Source organism: Papio anubis, chromosome 1, assembly GCF_008728515.1.
Source record: "Papio anubis isolate 15944 chromosome 1, Panubis1.0, whole genome shotgun sequence".
NCBI lineage: Eukaryota > Metazoa > Chordata > Mammalia > Primates > Cercopithecidae > Papio > Papio anubis.
The window spans coordinates 130,861,578-130,883,303 of NC_044976.1; the positions used below are offsets into that span (position 1 = coordinate 130,861,578).

Consider the following 21,726-nt stretch of genomic DNA (forward strand, 5'->3'; position numbering starts at 1 on the left):
GAGGGAAAATGCAATGGCATCAGTTTACCTCCTGGGTGTGTTTGAAGTGGTGGTTCTGGTTGGTGTGCGTGTGTGTGTGTGTGTGTGTGACTTCTTTATTTAGTTATACTAACAGCAGGATTTATTTATACCACCTCTTTCTCTAGTCTCAGAGGAAGTGTCTGGGGATTGGACTATGAGTGATCCTGGAGCTAAAACTTGTTAATTGCTTAACTAATTACTAGCTGAGCCATTTATAAAAGCACTTCTTTCACCCTCGTGATCCTTACGGCTACCCCATGAAAAAGGCATCATTATCTTCCCTATTTTACTAATGAGCTTACCAGGCTACGGGCACAGAGATGTTAAGTAACTTGCACATGGTCACACAGCTAGTCAGTGGAAGAGTTAGGTTTTAAACTCAGATCTTTGAGTGCACATCCCTGGCTCTTCTGGCTGTTGGCTTTGGCAGATGGTGGGTATACAGAGGATGAGGAGATGGACAGCCTGGGATCTAGTGTGTGTGTCTAGACTCTAGTCCATGGCAGTTGTTTACTTCTCCACCCCCTTTTCTACCCCCATGTCACTCTGTGACCCACTTATTATCTTTGAGCCTCCTGGCAAAAGTCAGTTTTTATGAGGAAGACTAGAAAGAATAGGCTGGAACCACAAGAGAAATGCAGGTGAGATGTCTAAACTATATGGAGGGATAGGCCAGTAGAATGGGTCCTCAGGAGAGTGGGTAGATGAGCCCAACATATATATTTCAGGTAAGTGGATAAATAAGGATCATTTTTGCTGCAAAGGTTTTTGGAAAGTCTTATGGTTGGGTTAAGGTATTATGTCTCTGTCCTGTACGTGTGTCCTTATCACACACATGCTTTGACATGGGGATACTGACAAATATGTGTGTGTCCTTATCACACACATGCTTTGACATGGGGATACTGACAAATATAACTAATCCTATGGAGGATTGCGTCTATAGAGCTCTGTTAAGAGGATGAATGAATAGATTTCACATTCATCTCCCTACAGTCATTATAGTTTCCCTGAGAGCCAGAGAGGTGTACAGTCATGGATGTTTTGGTCAACGATGGACTACATATATGATGGTGGTCCCATAAAATTATGCTATTGTATTTTTACTGTACTTTTTCTATGTTTAGATACACAAGTATATACCATTGTGTTACAGTTGGCTACAGTGTTCAGTACAGTAACATGCTGCACAGGTTTGTAGCCTGGGAGCAACAGACTGTACCATAAGGCCTATGTGTGTAGTAGGCTATACTACAAAAACACAAGGTTTGTGTAGGTACGTTCTTTGATGTTCCCAGGATGCAGCTGCCTAATGACACATTTCTCAGAAAGTATCCCTGTGGTTAAGCGAGGCATGACTATGTTCATTTACTAGGTTGGTATCAGTTCCTTGCTCTGTGCCCATGGGAGGGGAGATTGATATAAATATGTATCAATCATATTGTTTATTCTCAAATTACTGATGGTTTAGAGTAGTCGGAGTAAAGGTAACTATACACAGCAAATCCATTTTAGTTTTTTTTTTTTTTTTTTTAGACAGAGTCTCGTTCTGTCGCCCAGGCTGGCGTGTAGTGGCATGATCTTGGCTCACTGCAACTCCCGCCTCCCAGGTTCAAGCAATTCTCTGCCTCAGCCTCCCGAGTAGCTGGGATTACAGGCGCCTGCCACCATGCCTAGCTAATTTTTATAGTTTTAGTACAGATGGGGTTTCACCATCTTGGCCAGGCTGGTCTTGAACTCCTGACCTCGTGATCCACCCACCTCGGCCTCCTAAAGCACTAGGATTAAGGTGTGAGCCACCCCGCCCGGCCCCATTTTAGTTTTTAACATAATCAGCCTCTCAGCAGCATTTGACCTGGTTGACTTAATTGCCACCTCAAAACACTCTTAAATTTCTGGCTGCCTTGAGACCCCACTCTTCTGGCTCCCCTCCTTCTCTGGCCTTCTCATCCCATTTGCTCCTTTTCCTCTAGACATGTGTACATGTCGGGGTCCTTTATGTCCTTATGTAGTCCTCTCCCTAGGTGATTCCATCTATCCCCATAGCTTTTCACACCCTCAGTACCTCCAGCTCGGACTGTCCTCCGAGTCTGGCTCCTCTGATACCTGGCTGCCTACTGTCTCATGGCCACTAACTTAGCAGGCTAGAAGCTGAACTAATTGTCTTCCCTCACAAGGCTGCTTCCTCCCCAGTCTTCCCTATCCTACTGATGGTGCTACCATCTGCTCCCTTGCTCAGGCTGGGGATTCTTGACACTCCCGTCCTGCTCATTAGGTCCTGTTGATTTGACTGTTGCTCACTCTTCTGTGGTTCTACCCTTAGCAAGCCTGTACTACTGCAGTCACCTCCTTACTGATCTCCCTGTTTCTACTTTTCCCTCTTTTCAATCCATATCTGCATAGCTAAAATCCTTCGAAGTTTTCCTGTGGCCTTAGAATAAAATAAAGTTCATGCTCTTCACCTGGTGCCTGGCTGTCTCTGCAGTGCCACCTTCTACCGCCCACTCTCTTCCTCAACTCTGGCCCCACTGGCCTTTGTTGGTTCTTTAAATACAACACACTCTTTCCTGCCTTTGGCCTTCACACATGTGATTCCTCTGCTCCTTTGCTTGGTTAATTCCTGTTTCTTCTTCAGGCCTGTGCTGAGATGTCATTTTTTTCAGACTTTCTAGAACCGCTAAGTTTAAAGTAGCCCTTGCCCCATGTGGTGTCTCTCATAGTTTCCTGTTCCGCCCTTCCATCCGTAAGTATAAACGACCTGCAATCGGTCATTTATACTTATCTGCTTACTTGTTTGGTGTGCCCTCTTCCCTGCTAGACTGTAAACTCAGGGTTTGTTATACTACTTTACACCTAGCAGAATACATGTTCATAGAAGGTGCTCAAACAAGATTTGATGCGTCAATGACTGAAGATAGGAAGTAAGTGCTCAGTGGATGATGATGACTGTTAGGGGAGTCAGGGTCAGCAGGGAAGATAACATTGGGTGCTAGAGTATGTGGGGGCTCCTATGAGGGGGTGGGGCTGGGCTCAGAAGAATGAGCAGGATTTGGGTAGGGATTAGAGAGAGGAGAGGTCATCCTCCTCTGCAGAATCAGAAGGTGAAGTATGGTTGAAAGATAAGCCTATAAGTAGGCAGATAAACTTGTGCCTTGCCTATTTCAGAACTTTAGGCAAGTAGAAACTTGTCTTCTCCTCCCACCCCCACCATATTATCCATAGTTTCCACCCCTCACCCTCACCTGGGGGTGTGCATACGAACCTGCCACACCTGATCTTACCAGTAACCCTGGGTGTGTTTGAAGTAGATGCTGGGGAGATGGTACCAAGGGAAGCAGCCCGCTGTGGGCACACTCAGAAAGTATGAGTGAGGGGAGGAGGTGTAGCATGTGGAGGAGATGCCTGGGGTAGCCCCTGGACAGAAGCCAGCTCCTTTCTGCTCTCTGAGGTGTCCATTGGTTCAGCCTGTTGGCTTGGCCAGAACCTGCCCTCTTCATGCCTCAGTTTTCCTGGCTGAGAATAGGGAAGCAATGCCCTGCTCCTCCCTTTCAGAGGGCTTGTGGTTAGGTCATTCTGGGTGAGCCTTCCTGCCCTGGGAGCCTTTGCTAGCCATCTTCCCCCAGGCCTGAGTCCTTGGCACAGGCTGGCAGGGCTCTTTCTAGAGGAGGGTAGGAGGAACTGGGCCCAGTGGACAGCAGGAACCTGGGTGGAGATATTCTCAGGCCATGGCTGGGCTCATTTGAGCCTTCTGTGGCTATTGTGTGTGGATGGTCTTCCTCTGCTCTGACCCCATAGAGAGCTCAAGCCGCCTCTAACCAGCTTCTTCCTCTCACCAGGAGCGTCGCTGGATTTTCTCTGAGACAAGCCCATCCGTCCAGCAAAATAGAGTCCCTCAGGGTGACAGTTGACTTCCTGAAGGTGCCTCTTGGCCTGAAGAAGCCGGTGCTGAAGGAGGTGGCTGTGGGGCCCCCCAAGAGGCCCCAGCCTGCGGCCCTGGAGCGCTATAAGGCGCGGCGTTCAGACGCCATGGACACCGAGTCCCAGTACTCGGGCTATTCCTACAAGTCGGGCCACTCCCGCAGCTCCCGCAAGCACAGGTGGGCAGGCATGTGGGGTGACGTGTGGCGGAGGGAGGGTTGGGGGCTGTTAAGAGGTGGGCACGTGCAGGGGTGGTGGGGTAGAGTGGCTGCTGAGAAGACCCTGGTCCACTGCTGGACTTTCTGTGCCTCTTCTGGCTTCCTGCCGCAGGGACCGCCGGGACCGACACCGCTCTAAGAGTCGAGATGGGAGCCGAGGGGACAAGTCGGTGACAATCCAGGCTCCTGGGGAGCCCCTGCTGGACAATGAGTCCACACGAGGGGATGAGCGGGTGAGCACCGGGGATGTGGTGGCCCAGACTGGCATTTTCAGACTGCTCCTGAGGGGCTGGAGGCTCCACAGACTGGGGGAGGGCTTGGAAACCTGGTCTCAGACAGCTGCCAGATTGGGGAGTGTGTCTTGTGTTATACTTAGGTTGGCTCAGTATCTTAAGGTAGGACTTTCAGGAATTTCAGTATAGAGATCCCTCTGGAAGCAGCAGCCTCTCCTTCCTTATCTCCAGAGGCGTGGGGGGGTGACCTGGGCTGTGTGACGGGAATTGCCCAGCTCCTCTGCAGCTGCTGCCAGCCGGTCAGGCCCGCTGGGAGTCTGGAGCAGGAGGGCGGTGGTGGTGGCTGGGCCTGGGGTGTGTGTGAGCAAAGCTGAGTTTTCCTGGAGCCTCAAGGTGTGGGCGCTCTGTGCCCTCTGGTGTCAGCCTGTAGAATGGCGTCACCTAGGTCTTGGGAAAGGAGTATGGGAAGAGTAGATGAAGAAAGCCTGAGGGAGAAGAAGTGAGGCTGAGGGATGGAGCAGAGACCCCCGGAGAGAGTTCTCCAGGACAGGGGGGAGCAGGTTTTCTATTCTAACCTCTGTTGCCCACTGTGCTCACCTGGTAGGGAGGACAGTGGACAGAACACAGTCCTGGAATAGGGCAGAGGCAGGATTCGAGGTGACACTGAGGTTGCCCAAGACTCATTCCTCTTGGGAGCATCTCTGGGGGCTGGAGATTCCCAGCTCCTTTTTCCTCAGAAGAAATCCTTGTGACTGACATTGGGAATTCCTGGGCCTTGGGAGCAGGTCAATACCTGAAGGAAATGTTCTTTTTCCCTCTCTGCCAATCCCTTCTCCCTGGGGCCTGGTCTCCTGAGTTCTTGAAGTGACCCTGAGGCATGACCAGCTCTCCTGCTGTTGGGGAGGAGATCCCAAGCCATTGGTCCTTGGAGGGGGTGGGCAGTATGTCTGGGGGGCAGAGGGCAGGGAACAGACCCAGGGCCTTGAGCTGAAAGCAGTCAGTGCATCCGCTTTCTATCTTCACATCAGACTCGTTCCCCATCCTGTGGAGAGGAGGTTCCTCAGCCTCCCTAATCACTGGTGCTGTCGGGCTGCCTTCATCCTGTAATCTGAACCTTCTAAGTGTCAGGATGTGATTCCATATCCCCAGGCTGTCCCAGGAGTGGAGGCTGTGGGTGCTGAAGGCGGCTGGTGGTCTTGGGACTCCTCTGTGGGATGACCTCCAGCCACTGCAGAGAAACAGCTTGAGCAGACCACACTTAGAGGGGCACCTGGGGACCTCATCCTGGCCACCTTCTTGCCTCTAGGGATAGGCATTTAGATGGCCCAGCAGAGGTGGCCTTGCAGACCAGAGACCCAGAGACCCAGGGTGGCCTTGAGTCTGCACAGTGTCCTTCACACCTTCACACCTTTACCCCTGGGGTCTTCTCTTCTTCTCTGTGCTGCTTTGCTCAGGTTACTCCCTTAGTTGGAAACCTTCAGTGGCTCTCCATGCCTGGAGAATAGGTGCTTATTGCCTAGCCCAGCACTGCAGCATGGCCTGCACAAGCCCCGCCTGGCTGTTCTCTGCCTCACCTTCCTGGTTGCACCTTGCTGTACTTCTGCACATGGATCCTCTGCTCTCATAGCCCTTGGGTGCCTCAGTTCATGCCATTCCTGCCCTGGAGCTCCTCCTCTAGCTTCTGCTGAAATCATGGCATGCTGGAAAGAACTTAGATAGGACTTCCATAATTTTTTTTTTTTTTTTGAGATGGAATTTCGCTCTTGTTGCCCAGGCTGGAGTGCAATGGTGTGATCTTGGCTCACTGCAACCTCCGCTTCCTGGGTTCAAGCGATTTTCCCACATCAGCCTCCCGAGTAGCCACAGGCACGTGCCACCACGCCCGGCTAATTTTTTTTTTTTTTTTTTTTTTTTTTTAATTTTTAGTAGAGACAAGGTTTCTCCATGTTGGTCAGCCTGGTCTCAAACTCCTGACCTCAGGTCATCCGCCCACCTTGGCCTCCCAAAGTGCTGGGATTACAGGCATGAGCCACTGCGTTCAGCAGGACTTCCAGAATTAATGTTAATGTTTGGGTGGTTCATGTGGATCTTGTTAAAATGCAGATTCTGGTTCAGTAAACGTGCGATGGGCCTGAGGTTCCGCCTTTCTAACCAGCTCCCAGGTGATGTCCACACTGCTGGTCCACAGATCACATTTTGAGTAGCCAACCAGCCCTTAGAGATCATTTAGTTCAGCGATTCTCAATCTTGGATGACCACTACAATCATCTGGGGAGGTTTTTTTTTTTTTTTTTTTTTGAAAAGGTTCACAAGCAGATCGTATTCCCCAGTAATTAGTATTATTTTCCAACCTCCATTAAGTGTTCTAATGTGTGCATCTGGGATTGGGAACATCTTCCTGGGAGCTCCCCTCCCCCAAGGATCAGCTCAGGTCCCACCTGCCTGCTTTGCTTGGCGAGTTTGCCCTCGGATCCCAGTCACTGCCTGAGCAGCTCCTTCAGTATTTGTCCTGTGCTGTCTGCTCTGAGGGTCATTACCGCATGTGTGGTTTTTTCCTCTCTCACTGACCAGTGTCCAGCTCCCCGAGGGCTCGGGTCTTGGACTTGGCCATCTGCAGAGGCCAGACTTGGACACACAGTGGAGCTCAGTAAATACTTTGATGGTTGCCTATTTGTTGATTACCCTCTCTTCTTTCTGCCTTCTCCTTTCCCATGTGTTCCTCTCTGCCTCCTCTCCCCTCGCCCTTTCTCCTGTTCATCTCCTCTTCCTCTTCTTACCCTTTTCTCCTTATTGTGTGGCTGGCCCCCTTCTGCCTGTAGGATGACAACTGGGGGGAAACGACGACAGTAGTAACGGGCACCTCAGAGCACAGCATCTCCCACGATGACCTCACGCGCATCGCCAAGGACATGGAGGACAGTGTCCCTCTGGACTGCTCCCGTCACCTGGGTGTGGCGGCAGGGGCCACCCTGGCGCTGCTGTCTTTCCTCACGCCGCTGGCCTTCCTGCTGCTGCCCCCACTGCTGTGGCGGGAGGAGCTGGAGCCTTGCGGGACGGCCTGCGAGGGCCTCTTCATCTCTGTGGCCTTCAAGCTGCTTATCCTGCTGCTGGGCAGCTGGGCTCTGTTCTTCCGCCGGCCCAAGGCCTCGCTGCCCCGCGTCTTTGTGCTGCGCGCCCTACTCATGGTGCTGGTTTTCCTGCTCGTGGTCTCCTACTGGCTCTTCTATGGTGTGCGCATCCTGGATGCTCGGGAGCGCAGCTACCAGGGCGTGGTGCAGTTCGCCGTGTCGCTGGTGGACGCCCTTCTTTTCGTACACTACCTGGCCGTGGTCCTGCTGGAGCTGCGCCAGCTCCAGCCTCAGTTCACGCTCAAAGTCGTGCGCTCCACCGACGGCGCCAGCCGCTTCTACAACGTTGGCCATCTCAGGTACTAGCCCACGGCTGGAGAAGGGTTGGGAGGGAAAGGGCATGGGAGGATGTGGAGTGACTGCTAGGGTGGGAGGGTGTGATGGTGGGCTGGAGGTGATGGGCTTGGAGGGCTATGTGGGAGGGAGTTGAGTACTTTGCACCAAGTAGGTTTTCACCAATGTTTGCTGCTTGATGGGCAAGTTCATGTACACGTTGTGGGGCAAGATCAGTTGGGAGTTATGAGTTGGGAATGAACAGGCATTTAGAGGTAGGGAATATTAGAGGGGGATGAACCAAAGGGAAGAAATATTGGGGGGGTGCACAAACAGGGGCTTTTTGGAATCCCCTCTCTAGTGGAATCCCCACTCTTTCTGGGAGGCACAGCTTCTTGTGAGCACTCAGTGGCCTGTGAAGTGACCTGGCCAGAGGAGGGATCCCCAGAGAAAGAGATAAGGAGGAGAGTTCTTCAGCTGCCAGTAAACAAGCTACCCCTCGAGGCCACACAGAGTATCAGTGGCACATCCTTGGTCCTGTAGAGAATCTTGGGGGAATGCCGGATGGGGATGAGGTGATCTTTGACTGGGGACCCAGGCCCAATGCCCTTTCTCTGCTGGGCTTTGGCATGGCGGGGAGGGACTGGAAGGCCCAGCCCTGGGGAAGGCTTGGGAGCCTGGTAAGTAGACCTCAGGCCCAGAGTCGGGCTTCTTGGAAGCAGCTCGTCCCTGTCCTGTGTCCTCTCCTGCCCTGCCAACCTGCCCTAATGTGTCCCTTCCCCTGTGCCCCTTGTCTGTCCCTTCTCCGCTCCCTCCTGCCGTCTCCCCCACAGCATCCAGCGCGTGGCAGTGTGGATCCTGGAGAAGTATTACCATGACTTCCCTGTCTACAACCCTGCCCTCCTCAACCTGCCCAAGTCCGTCCTGGCCAAGAAAGTGTCTGGCTTCAAGGTGTATTCCCTCGGAGAGGGTGAGCAGCCCTGCTCCTCTGCCCTTCCCTGTCTCTTCCCAAGCAGGACTCCAAGTTCCCGCCTCTCTCTTACCCTTCGTCCCTTGCTTTTTCCTTTCCTTAGCCTATGTTCCAGCTGCTTCTGTTCAGTCACTTCCCTTGACTCCAGGTGGCTGAGCTGCTCATCCTACTTGCTGTCCCTTTATGCTATGGCGTGTCCCCTGATCTGGCTCCTCAGTATCTCTCATCAGCCCTGGTCTAAGCCCTTCAGCTCTTGGAGCTGCAGAACCCCCTGCACTGGGGAGGAACACCTGCAGGACTCCTGTGCCTCCAGTGCCTTCCTTTTTGCTTTCCTGTGGCCCCTCCCAGAGGTGGCCAGGAGGGTTGGGATTAGGAGGTATTGCTGGGTGGTGGGAACAGCTTCTTCTGGACATGTCAGGCTGCTGTCTCCAGAGCTCCTGGAGTGGGAAGAGAGGCCACACTCTGATGTGACCATCTCCTCTATCCTGTTCTTGTGCAGAAAACAGCACCAACAACTCCACTGGCCAGTCTCGGGCTGTGATCGCAGCGGCAGCTCGGAGGCGGGACAACAGTCACAATGAGTACTACTATGAGGAGGCTGAGCATGAGCGAAGGGTGCGCAAGAGGAGGGCCAGGTGGGTCCCTGGGGGAGAAGAGGAGGGGAGGTGCTTGTTGGGTGAATGGGGAGAGGAAGACCAAGGAACTTCTATAACTGCTGGAAATATAGAGCAATGATGACATGAGTGGGGGGTGTGTTTGTTTTCCATTGCTGCCCTAACAGATTACCATAAACTTAGCAGCTGTGAAACAGCACACATTTATTATCTCCCAGTTCCGTGGGTCAGGTGTAGGCTGGCTGGAGGCTGTGCTCAGGCCTCACAGGCTGAAATCAAGAGGACTCTCATCTGAGCCTATGCTTTCTCTTTCAAGCTCATTATTACGGGGAGAATTCAGTTCCTTGTCACATAGCCCCATAGGCAGTTTACAAGATGGCAGTGCACTTTTTTTCCCAGCAGAAACAGGTCTCTAACTTCTGCCACCAGCTGGAGATAACTCTGATTTTTTTTTTTTTGGTATTTTTAGTAGAGATGGGCTTTCACTATGCTGGCCAGGCTGGTCTTGAACTCCTGACCTCATGATCCACCCGCCTCAGCCTCCCAAAGTGCTGTGATTACAGGTGTGAGCCACCACGCCCAGCCCAACTCTGATTTTTAAAGAGCTCATGTGATTAGATCAGGCCCAACAGGACAGTCTTCTTTTAAGGCCACTGACTTGGCACATTAATTACATCTGCGAAATGTACCAAGATTGTTGTCTAATGAGGGGATGGGAGTCTGGTAGAAGTGGAGGGTATCTTTGAATTCTGCCTGCCACAGTGGGGTAGGGACCCAATAAAGGGATGTGAGCTTTACCTGCAACAGCACGGACTCAGGCTAGACTAGCCCGCCTACCAGTAGATCTTGAGGGGACTCACCAGATGGTGCTTTTGTTGCCTTCAAAAAATGAGGTTTTAGTGCCTATATTTTGGTAAATTCTTAAATGCCATCCTCGCTTCTCCCTTTCCCTATTCATATTATTACGTGAATTTAGTCAACTCTGAAGAATCTTACTTGGTGCCTACTCTGCCGGGTTCCATCTTGGTCTGTCGGGAGTTCCCTGAGGGAGGAGCAGAGTGCCTTGGGACTTGACTACACACCTGCCCTCCACCCCATCTCCCACACCATCTCCAGGTTTCAAGGGCAAGAGGTAGCCCTTACTCTGTTCTTATATGAGGCTGGCATCCCCTGTAGTAGAACAAAGATCACCAACGCCATTTCTGTGGCATTCCAACCTATCTCTAATTGTCTTGGAAATGGCCCTCATGGGAAGGAAACCAGTGATGTCCCTACCCCTTTACCTTCTGCCCTGACCAGGGTCATCCAGTCTCCTGTGCTGCCACCACCATTTTTGGCACATAGAGGACTCTTTCCTTTCCCCATTACCTTGCTTGTAACCAGGAGCAAACTTTTTCCTTTGTTTACCTGAGATAAAAGGATCTTTTCAAAGGGAATTTACTGAGAAATGTAGGGGAAGCAAGAGAATAAAGAAAGAAATGATAGACATACACAGATCCACACCTACATACCCAGAGTCCCATCTGAAATGACTCAAGTTCCTGGGTTCCTGGGTTTCTGCATAACAGGCCTCACTTTCTTTCTTTGTCCTGTCACTTCAGGCTGGTCCTGCTCTTAGGCCAGGGGGCTTTTACTTTGGTTTTTGGACTTGAAGTGCAGATAATCGGATTAATGGCTCTTTTCAGCTTCTAACATATTGTCATTATAGGGTTTTTCATGGTTCTTTGTTCTGTTTTCTCTTTTCCTCCAGTTCCCACTTTCACTCCAGCCCCACATTTGAGGCATCCAGTTGAGTGTGTTTGATTTCCTTAAAACCCATATGTATCCTTGTGCAAAGTTAGTGTTAGTGTAGTGATCTTTGTTGGTGTTGGTGTGTGTGTCTGTATGCTTTTTTTTTTTTTTTTGAGACGAAGTCTTGCTCTGTCGCCCAGGCTGGAGTGCAGTGGCGTGATCTCGACTCACTGCAACCTCCGCCTCCTGGGTTCAAGTAATTCTCCTGCCTTAGCCTCACCAGTAGCTGGGATTACAGATGTGCGCCACCATGCCCATCTAATTTTTGTATTTTTAGTAGAGATGGGGTTTCGCCATGTTGGCCAGGCTGGTCTCGAACTCCTGACCCCAAAGTGCTGGGATCACAGTCATGAGCCACCACGCCCGGCCATCTGTATGCTTTTAATGTAAATGGACTTCTTTTTCCTGCTTCCTCCTTAACACTGAGTTTTTGAGATTCATCCAAGTTGCCTGTACATCTAGTTTGTTGCATCTTTTTGCTGCACAGTAGTTCGTGGAATACTCCCAACATCCTATCCAATATTTGGTTTATAGTTACTTCTTTCTTTTTTCCATTTTGATGGAAAAGTAGTATTTTACTAACATTTTCATTTGCATCTCTCTAATTGCTGGCCAGTAACTACTTCGTATATTCTTTAGCCTTTCAGTCCTCTTGTGAATTTTCTGTTCACCTCCTTTGCCCTTTTTTCTCTAGGCTTTCTGCCTTTTTCTTCTTGATAGAAATTGTAGCAAATTCTTTGCATGTTCTAGATATGAATCCCTTGTTGGTTTTAGATGTGTATATTTTCCCCAGCTCCATCAGATGTCAGTTAATGTTGCCCATGCGATCATGGTTGAATAGAAATCTGTCTTTTTGATGTAGTCATATCTATTAATTGTTGACCCAGTGAAATATGATTTGGGGGTCTTATTTCAGAAGGTTTTCCTTAAAGTTGGATGGAATGCTTTGTCTTTCCTATAGCACAGTTCCCAGTTGTCTCTCTGGGGTTTGACACTAGGTTTGCCCTCTGAATCCCTGGGTTGGGCCCAATGAACTCTGACTGTTTACTGTTCCCAGTGGGAGAAAGGCACGATTGCCCCTGGCTTTGTATTGCTTTGGGTGAGCACAAAGGCCTGACCTCATTCAGGCAGCTGGAGTGTTGGAGCTAGGGGAGAGGGGTGGGGTGGTGGAAAGAGAGGTGGGCATCTGGCCCAGTCCCCTCCTGTCCCCTAGGCTTGTAGTGGCAGTGGAAGAGGCCTTCACTCACATTAAGCGGCTGCAGGAAGAGGAGCAGAAGAACCCCAGGGAAGTGATGGACCCCCGGGAGGCAGCCCAAGCCATCTTCGCATCCATGGCCCGTGCCATGCAGAAGTACCTTCGGACCACCAAGCAGCAACCCTACCACACCATGGAGAGCATCCTGCAGCACCTTGAATTCTGCATCACGCATGACATGACGCCCAAGGTAGGCCTGCCCTGCTGCCAGCATCCTTCCTCCTTCCCCAGCTCCTCTTCCTTCCCACATTCATTTTTCCTGATTCTCTCACTACTTTCCTCACTGTCCACCTCATTTCTCTCTCCTCATCACCTCCTCTTTATAATCTTCTCTCTCATTCCTATTCCACCTGCCCCATCTGTGTGGGGTGAAGTCTTTAGGTGGATGAGGAGAAGGGAGTCCTCAGGACCATTTTTGGGGATGGCTGAGACTTAGTTCTTATCTCTATGAGGGCTCTGGAATTACCACATCCAAAGGCCCACCTTTACCCCCATTACCCTCTTCGCCTCCACTAGCTGGTCTTGGCTTTGTGTCATTTTGAGCCATTGCCCACCCTTAACTCTATTGCCAGCTTCCAAGAATTGCTTTCCCTGAGCCACCCTTGGTGAGCAGGTAACTAAAGATGTTGCACTTTAACCTTGACACCTCTGGCTCCCTCCTGGTGCAAAAAAACAAAACCTGCTTGGCATTAATCATATAAGCTGTGTGGGAAGGAAGGAAGAATGAGGGAGGGCTTACCCAGGTCACAGCCTGGTGCAGGGAGAAGAGCAGCAGATGGGGGTCAGGGGAGCCGAGTTCAGTCCTACCTGATGAGCCACATCCCCTTGTGCACTCCAGCTTCCTCATTTATAAAATGAGGGTCTGAAGCAGATGATCTCAGGCCCCTTCCTGCTGTAACATTCTGAAGTTCTAGTTCATATGCATAGAGTGAGCTCAGGGACGTCCTTGTTGTCTTTGGAAACTGTGCCCCAGGGGATGAAGGATAGTGCGTAGGCGACAGAGATTTTTATTCAGCCCCTTCTTTTCTCTTCAGGCCTTCTTGGAGCGATACTTGGCGGCTGGACCTACCATCCAGTACCACAAGGAACGCTGGCTGGCCAAACAGTGGACACTGGTGAGCGAGGAGCCGGTGACCAACGGGCTTAAGGATGGCATCGTTTTCCTCTTAAAACGCCAGGACTTCAGCCTGGTGGTCAGCACTAAGAAGGTCCCATTCTTCAAACTCTCCGAGGAATTTGTGGATCCCAAGTCGCACAAGTTTGTCATGAGGCTGCAGTCTGAGACCTCAGTGTGACTGTGCAACAGCAGGGGGGAGTGGGAGACTCTGGGGGGCTCCTGAGGGAGTAGGAAGGGGCTTGGTTCTCAGGCCCAGCCACATTCCTGCCACCCTTCTTCTTCTTGCTCTTGTTTTTTGTTTTTTGTTGTTTTGTTTTTTTTTACTTGAATTAACTTACCCCCACCTTCTCTCGCCTCTTCCTTATTTTACTCCATGTGAACCTGGACCATCCTGCTGTCAACAGTACCTGGGAAGGACCCCTCTCCCCTGCCCCCAACAACTTTTGTATTACTCTAGGCGCTGCAGGAATCAGTGCCTCTCTCCCTCTTCTTTCCCTACCTAGTCTTTTCCCAGATTGCAGTCTCTCCTGAAAGGGCACAGGACCCTGCTAATTGTACCTTCCCCTCCTGAGCCTCGACTCATAAACCCAAGTTCTTGTAGCGTTTCTCTTCAGTGGCCCCAGCAGGGTTTCTCTGGGGCACATGGTCATGACTCCAGAGAGCCACAGTGCCAAATTCCTCCAGGGCAGCAACTAGCCCTCCTGTCCCTCACACCAGCCACAACAAACCCTGGGTTCTGGGGCAGGGATACTCCTGCCACACAGTCTGAGTTAGGAATCTCCTTGCCAGGAGCATTTGCTTCCACATATATTTAGAGCAAAGAAGGATCCCATCCTTTTCCCAGAAATCTCCACCTCATGTTTTTGGTTTGTATGGTCACGTGACCATAGGCAAACAAGTGGAAACTGACTGTGACCACTTTTCCAGGGACTTGGGGGAAGGTACCTTTCTTCCAATGTGTCTTTCCTAGGCAGTCCCTGAGGAGGAGGGCTGAATAGATCCCTGAGGGTTTGGAGAGACCCCATCATTGACTCCTGCTCCCTGACCCTACCCTCACTTTCCTCCCTGCTCTTCCCAGTGAAGGATGGTAAGTCCTGTACAGACTTAGTGGCTTGCAGACCCTGACCCAGCCCCTGTGGTCTTAGACAAATGTTTTTATTTTTGTCATCAGCCACCCCTGTCCTGCTGTCTTCTCTCGACTCCAGAGACCTGTTGCCTCATCTCTTTTGGGGAAGAGCTGGCAGCTCCTCCTCATCCCCTGCCTTAAGTCCAGTTCTTTGCCTCAGGGGTCTGGTTTCCTAGGCCTTCCAGGGTCCCTACCCCTTTTCTCCCTGCCTGATTCTCTGAGCTCTGGGCTCCCTCTGTACCGGGTTGAGGGACAAGGATCACTGCCTTTTGTAGGTACTTCACCCCTCACCCCATTTTAGCTTCCATAGTCTTTGCACCAAATCCAAATTCTTGATAATTTAGATCTCATTTTGAGCAAAATTTGCTGGTCCTCTAATAAATCTTTTCAATATAACTCTGAGCCTTTGACTCAGACATTTTTGCCAAGGAAAATAGAATTAGGAAGTACCCATATACATCTAGCCAGGATCCACATGGAGGACCTTTCCAATGGCTGCAATGACTAGGCCATTCCTCTGAGTAACTCACAGTGTCCCTTTGTAGGCCCTTCTTTTCCCTGGAAGACTCGTTGGTACTTACCTTGCAGAGCACATCCTGGGATAAGATCCTCAGGGTCTCACCTGGGAGGCCCCCTCTCTGTGTAGTGCCAGCCCTGGGAATGATGGAGCCTAGTGATCGGGGTTTCTCCTGCTGTCCTTTCTGCAAAAGTTCACCTGTTCACCCACCACATGCCAGAGCGGGGCTCATTGGCCAATGCCTACCTTGCCCCCAAAGGGGTGGGTTGTGGAGCTCACTTAGGCATGGCCTCTGGCTGGGGCCAGGGTTACGAGATAGGCCTGTATGAAATACGTCCTGTTCTGGGGGTCTGTCTCTTTTCTTCTCTTCAAAATCCTTGTGTCAGAGGAGTCCCTTCTTAGTCACATAAATACCTCACTATCCTGGAAAACAGGGCCTGGATGGTGACTGGGGTCATTGCCTTTGGGGGCAGGATGGAGTGTGGTGTGGTCTGAGGAGCAGATTGGGGTTGGAGAGAGGGAAAGGATTTGGGATCTTAGTTGCTGTCCTAGGTTAGGGGCAGGGGAGTGTTTATTTTAAGATCCTGCCATGTTTTTAATCACTGTGATTTTTTTTCATTCCCCTTTCCTAAAAAAAAGAATTTTCTCCTCCAACTCTCTCTCTAAGCACTAAGGGCTGTGCCTGAGAATGGTAACATTTTGGTCTTTTGCGTCAGAACTGTGGTATCTGTCTTCTTTCATTGTTGTTGTTATTATTATTATTATTACTTTTGTTTTTTAAAATGTCAGGATGAACTGTCAGACGTATGGCCATGTGTTTGTCCTCTGCTTCTCCTCTGTGGGAAGTTGTCTCCATGCTGTAAACTGCTGTGGGGTGTGCGGCTGACTCAGTCCCTCTGAGCAGTTTCCCCACTGTGTCTGTCCCATCATGCGCTGGATCTGCTCATTCTCCTGCTGTGGGGGTGTGCCCACCTCTTACCCCCTAGACACCATAGGGCTGCTGTGGCTGGGCCTCTCCAGTACTCTCTTTTGTGTGACTCATGGCATCCTCGCTCATCCCCACCGTGCCTAGCAGGCCTTCCTTTTCACCACCTCGGAACGCTTGCCCTTCCTCCCTCCACACCAGGACGCTGTGCCTCAGTCCTTCACCTACCTCGCCACTCTGCCACTGTCCTCATTGGTCCTTTCTCCTAAACTAGTCTTTGTGCTCTCTTTTTTTCTTGTTTATTTCCCTCTTGTCTCTCATCTTTTCTTCCTCTTCCCCTCCCATTTCAGTCCTTTGCTTTTCTCTTTCCCATCTCCACTCAATATTCCAATGGCAAACCCTGATGTAACACCTTTGATGAGACATCGGGCTCTCCGGAACTTTCTCATTGGACACATCTTTTCCCCAGGGTTTGTACTTCTCTTCTTTCCCAGGCGAACTCCCCTGTTCCTCTGTGGTGTCTGTCAGTCTGTCTGTCTTCTCCTTCCTCTGCCCTTCCCACGGGGCAGTATCTGCTGATGGATTCAGTCCTGGTGTGTGATTGTTGTGATTTGTTCTTCTGTGCGCATAAGGAAGGGGGCTTTTTGAGTCCCTTCCAAGTGAGATTGTAAATGTAGAATTTTCCACTGTTGGATCTAGATTTTTTTTTCTTTTTTTGGGGGGGGTTACAGAGCTGAGACCTTGTGCATGCATGTAGAAAATTGTAAAATGTAAATTTTTTTTTAATATATAAAAAGCTTGTTTCTACAGTTTGCAGTGGATCTAAACATTATGGCAATTTTAGGGTTTTTTTCTTAAACATAGGAACTAAAACTGTACAAATTTTTTTTTATATAAAATAAAGACATTTGACTTTTGTGGGGGCATTCTGTTGCTTTTCTTTCTTTACAGGAATGGGAGCAAAAGAGGGCCAGGGGAGAAAGAATATATACTCCTTGTTAGGGAGGGAATGGGCAGGAGGGGGCAGTGTGAGCCCGTCATTGCTCTACAGGCCTTCAGGGTGTGTTGGAGAGAAATGGGAAAATGAAAAAGGAAATTGCTTATTCCGAATCCTGATTCTAAAGAGAGAGAAACAAGAATATGAGGACTCAACCACTTCCTGGTGTAGTTGTCAGGATAGAGAAAGAAAGATTATTTCCTGGGTCCACTGTCCTGAGCAAGCTTGTATCTGTATGGCCTCTAGGACAGGAGTGGGTTTCTAAAACGTCTTTCTAAAACAGAAAGTGCCATAGGAATTTCAGGGGATAGTTGAGATTTCAGTCAATGGTGACAGCTCATCACAATTCATTGAGACAAGTTTCTGAAGTATGTGTCTTAGTTCTAAATATGTAGAGAGCTCATTGCTCCGTTGTCACTGTAATGCATGTAATCAGGCACTAAAATCATCCTCAAGAGATTGGGGCCCTTCTCCTAGTCTTACCTGGACCTGACCTCTGTGACTTTGGGCAAGATGCTTCACGTGTAAACAGCCTACCAAGGTTAAAAACAAGCATTTCTGTATGGAGATGGCCTATTCACTAGATTTCCTCCTCTTCTCCCCTGCCTCATACTCTGCCAGGCTCTGGGGATGCAAAGGCAAGAGAGGCTCCACCCTGGAGGATGACCCAGTTTACAGGGGTGACAGGCCGGGTGACCCTAGTGCAAGGCTTCATGGTGTGTTCTCAGGCAGAGTGTAGACGAACCCTGGCTGAATTCCAAGGAGCTCGAGTTTCCTTCTTCAAGAAATCTAGGGAGTTTGTTTAAGGCTCAAGATGGGGGAACACCCTTACCTTGAGATTACGTTTTGTTCATCTAAGTATTCCTAGAATCGAAACCAGTTCCTCGCATATAGTTGGTGCTCAATAAAAAATTATTGAATGAATAATGAACTTAACAACTAACAATACAATAGGGGCTCATGAAGGGGATCATGTACTTGCTTCTCCCTTTAAAATTACACTCCAGTCTTTCTCATGTGAAAACAAACAAAAATACTTCCCCCTTGAAACTGCATCCCCATTCTCACAGCTCTGTTCTTTTTGTAACTAGGCTTGTAGAATAGTTTCACTTGCTGTTTTCAGTTCATTTCAGAGTCAACTTGTGACTTACATTGTGACCAAATTTCTACCTTAGCATGCCTCTGAAATTATTCTTGTTCTCAACAGTGAAGTGAAGTATAGTAAACACCTTTTAAGTTTATTCTTTATTTAGTGCCTATGATGTTCCCAGCCTGATGCTAAAGTACTTTCTCTGGTAAAGATATTGGATATGGTCCTGCCCTCTCTGAGCTAACCTTAGTGGACCCTTGAGGAGCCTAGTTAACCTCAGGGACCTCCTCCTGTAATGCTGGCCCCAGGAATTCATAGATTTAAAGCCAGACCTCAATATTTGATTGATAAGATCATATTTTCTCTAGAGGTTTGCTGCAAGCAAAAGTGATAATCCTGATCATTTGTCATGCAGCAAAGAGTATTTGTAACTTTTGTCTGAAAGGTGTTTTCCATGGGAGTACTTCACATAGCACTGAAGTTAGGGACCCAGCTTGGTGGATTGTCAGGGTCATGCCTGGCACTTCATGACATTATATGTGATTATATGTGATTACATATGCTGCCCATGTGTGATTTTTGTTTTTTAGCCTTTGCCTTTGAAATACAGCTGAGAGGGGGATCTGGGGGCTGGGGCTCTGGACGAGGAGATATAAAGATCTTTAGACCAAGGTCTCACTGATTTGTTATTAGTTTTTTATTTTTTAATTTTAATTTTTTTGTTACTTTTTGTTTGTTTGTTTGGGATAGCTTAATGGCTTCTACAGATTGAAAGTCAGCTTGCTTAATGTAACCCTTGGCTTTTTCATACTTTAAGCATATGATAGTAATGCTCTTCCAATTGCCAGGAAGGCTGGGGTAGGGGAAAGTGAGCCTTTGGAAAACCACTGCAGCATTAGTATACACAAGGTCATAGAAGATGCTAGAGAGATAATAAGGGACCACCTACATAGTAAATCTTGGAGAATAGTCATCCCTGTCCAGTTCCCTAGTTTCTTTTTAGGCTGAGAATGGGGTCCATTTCGCTTGGTACAAAGGACAGGGCAGACATGATATCCTACCTGCTCATAACAGTGAATGCCACATTTAAGTATGTAGAATAGTGGGAGAAGGTACTGGTTTAGAGTTGGGAAACCTGGCCAAGGCATTGGCTTCCCTCATTTCATCTCAGCAAGTTTTGGGGGCACACTTACTGTGTGGTAGGCATTGTGATACAAAGATAAATAAAACATTGGCCCCCTCCCCTTGGAGCTCATGGGACTTTTACTAGATAAGTTGGGAAATTTTATTTTGTCATATGTTGTAGGCAAGCCAAGGAAGTACACTGTTTTCCTGGAGGTGGTAAATGCCATCTGTAAAAGGCAGACTGAAGCCAACAGTGTATGAGGGTATTGAGCCTGATATGTAAACTATTTTGATGTCGCTTCTCAAAAATAGCCATCTGTACTCTGATATCCTGTAACAGGAATGACTTTGGTAATAAGGTTATAAAAATTAGGAGTATGGCTGGGTGCAGTGGTTCACGTTTATAATCCCAGCACTTTGGGAGGCCGAGGTGGGTGGATCACCTGAGGTCAGGAGTTCCAGACTAGCCTGGCCAAGATGGTAAAACCCCATCTCTACTAATAATACAAAAATTAGCTGGGCGTGGTGGCATACACCTGTAATCTCAGCTACTCGGGAGGCTGAGGCAGGAGAATCACTTGAACCCGGGAGGCAGAGGTTGCAGTGAGCCAGGACTGGGCCATTGTACTCCAGCCTGGGTGACAAGAGCGAAACTGTCTCAAAAAAAAAAAAAAAAAAAAAATTAGGAGGATGAGGTTCGGTTGTGTCTTGTCCCTTCTTGCTTTTGGGCACAATTAGGTCATGTTGTTGCTTCACTTAGGGTAAGTATGTGGTTAAAAGTGAAGGATTTTAGGATTTTTAGGGCAGTGGAACTACTGTATATGTGCTATAAAGGTGGATACTTGGCATTATAAATTTTTCCAGACCCATAGGATATACAGTACCAGTAATGAAGCCTAATGTAAATTATGAGCTTTGAGTGATTAATTTTAACAAATGTACCACTCGAGTGGGGGATGTTGATAATGGGAGAGTCCATGTAAGTGTGGGGGCAGGGCATGTATAAAAAATCCCTGTACCTTCCACTCAATTTTCGCATGAAACTAAAACTACTCTAAAAAGTCTTTTACATTTGAGGTCAGGAGTTCGAGACCAGCCTGGCCAACATGATGAAACCCCGTCTCTACTGTAAATACAAAAATTATTTTGGGAGAATGCGCCTGTAATTCCAGGAACTCGGGTGGTCAAGGCATGAGAATTGTTTGAACCCGGGAGGTGGAGGCTGCAGTGAGTTGAGATTGTGCCACTGCACTCCAGCCCGGGCAACAGAGCAAGACTCCATCTCAAAAATAAATAAATAAATAAATAAATAAATACAAACAAACACTATTTTTAAAAAAGCTGACTAAGAAGACATCAAGCACAACTTTACCTAGTTCTAGATACTGCTCTAGTAATAAAAGTGATAGTATTAAAGGTACTTGTGATGCAGGGGGCAAAAAGTGCAGGTGTGTGCTGTTTCTCTTGAATCCCTTAACAGTGTCACTCTGGAGCTTGGAAATCAGTTAAAGACCACTGAAGAGGAAGCTGAAGCTCTGTTCGTCCATCAATAATACTGTGACAACCAAAAATTTGCATGAGGGGACTTAAATGAGTCAGGAAACATGTGATTTAACTTAGTGAAGATTTTCGCTCCTTTCAAGTTCCTGTTAATGTTAGTTCTCTTTGACATACGAATGTGTGATTTTAGGGTGGGGTTGTCTGGGATGGTTTTTACTGTAATAAAGAACACTTGTTGAAGGACTTCTTGTCTTCTGCCAGTTTACTTATATCTTAACACAGTACCTCCGGCCTCAAAGATGGAATCCAGTTAAAGTGAAAGCAGAGCCAAACCGTATGCAGGGAAAACTGACCTTGTAGATTTCATTTTCAGTGACTGATACGAGATTGTGTACTTCTGATTTGGAGCATATTGAAGAATTCGATGCTGGGCAACCTTTTTCCTGGAATTGAAATGTTCATCGGGTTTTTACTCTGTCTTGAAATAGGTCCCCAAAATAGAGTTTTTCAAACTTCAGTGGTACATATAGCAAGTGTACAAATCACTTGAGGATTATGTGAAATACAGATCCTGATTCAACAGGTCTGGGGTACGGTCTGAGTTTCTTCATTTTGAACAGGTGCCCAGGTGTCTTAGTCAGCTTAGGCTGCCGTAACAAAATACCATAGACTGACTGGGTGGCTTAAAATCCAGAAATTTACTCCTCATAGTTCTTGAGGCTGGAAGTTCGAGATCAGGCTGGCAAGCATGGTTTGGATCTGATGAGGGATCTCTTCTTGGCTTATAAGATGCTACCTTCTTGCTGTGCCCTCACATGGCAGAGAGAGAGGGAAAGACAGTGAGAGAGCCAGGTTTCTTACGTCTCTTCTTATAAGGGCACTAATTCCATCACAAGGGCCCTAGTCTC

At 48.6% G+C, this 21,726-nt stretch overlaps 1 protein-coding gene across 8 annotated transcripts in view; it reads left to right on the forward strand.

The window, feature by feature from the left end:
- The window catches only part of VANGL2 (VANGL planar cell polarity protein 2), a 28,504-nt gene extending 11,474 nt beyond the window's left edge, over positions 1-17,030 (forward strand). For 7 of the 8 annotated variants that reach the window (XM_031654525.1, XM_031654527.1, XM_031654521.1 and 4 more), the window contains 7 exons: positions 3,858-4,118; positions 4,270-4,390; positions 7,210-7,817; positions 8,625-8,761; positions 9,261-9,396; positions 12,380-12,611; positions 13,456-17,030. In XM_031654525.1, the coding sequence (XP_031510385.1) occupies positions 4,048-4,118; positions 4,270-4,390; positions 7,210-7,817; positions 8,625-8,761; positions 9,261-9,396; positions 12,380-12,611; positions 13,456-13,716 (1,566 nt within the window). In that variant the 5' untranslated portion in view covers positions 3,858-4,047 and the 3' untranslated portion in view covers positions 13,717-17,030. Of the gene's footprint in view, positions 1-1,782; positions 2,765-3,857; positions 4,119-4,269; positions 4,391-7,209; positions 7,818-8,624; positions 8,762-9,260; positions 9,397-12,379; positions 12,612-13,455 lie in introns of those variants that run through there. The other variant, XM_031654532.1, reaches the window with a different exon arrangement.
- The last annotated feature ends 4,696 nt before the right edge of the window (positions 17,031-21,726 follow it).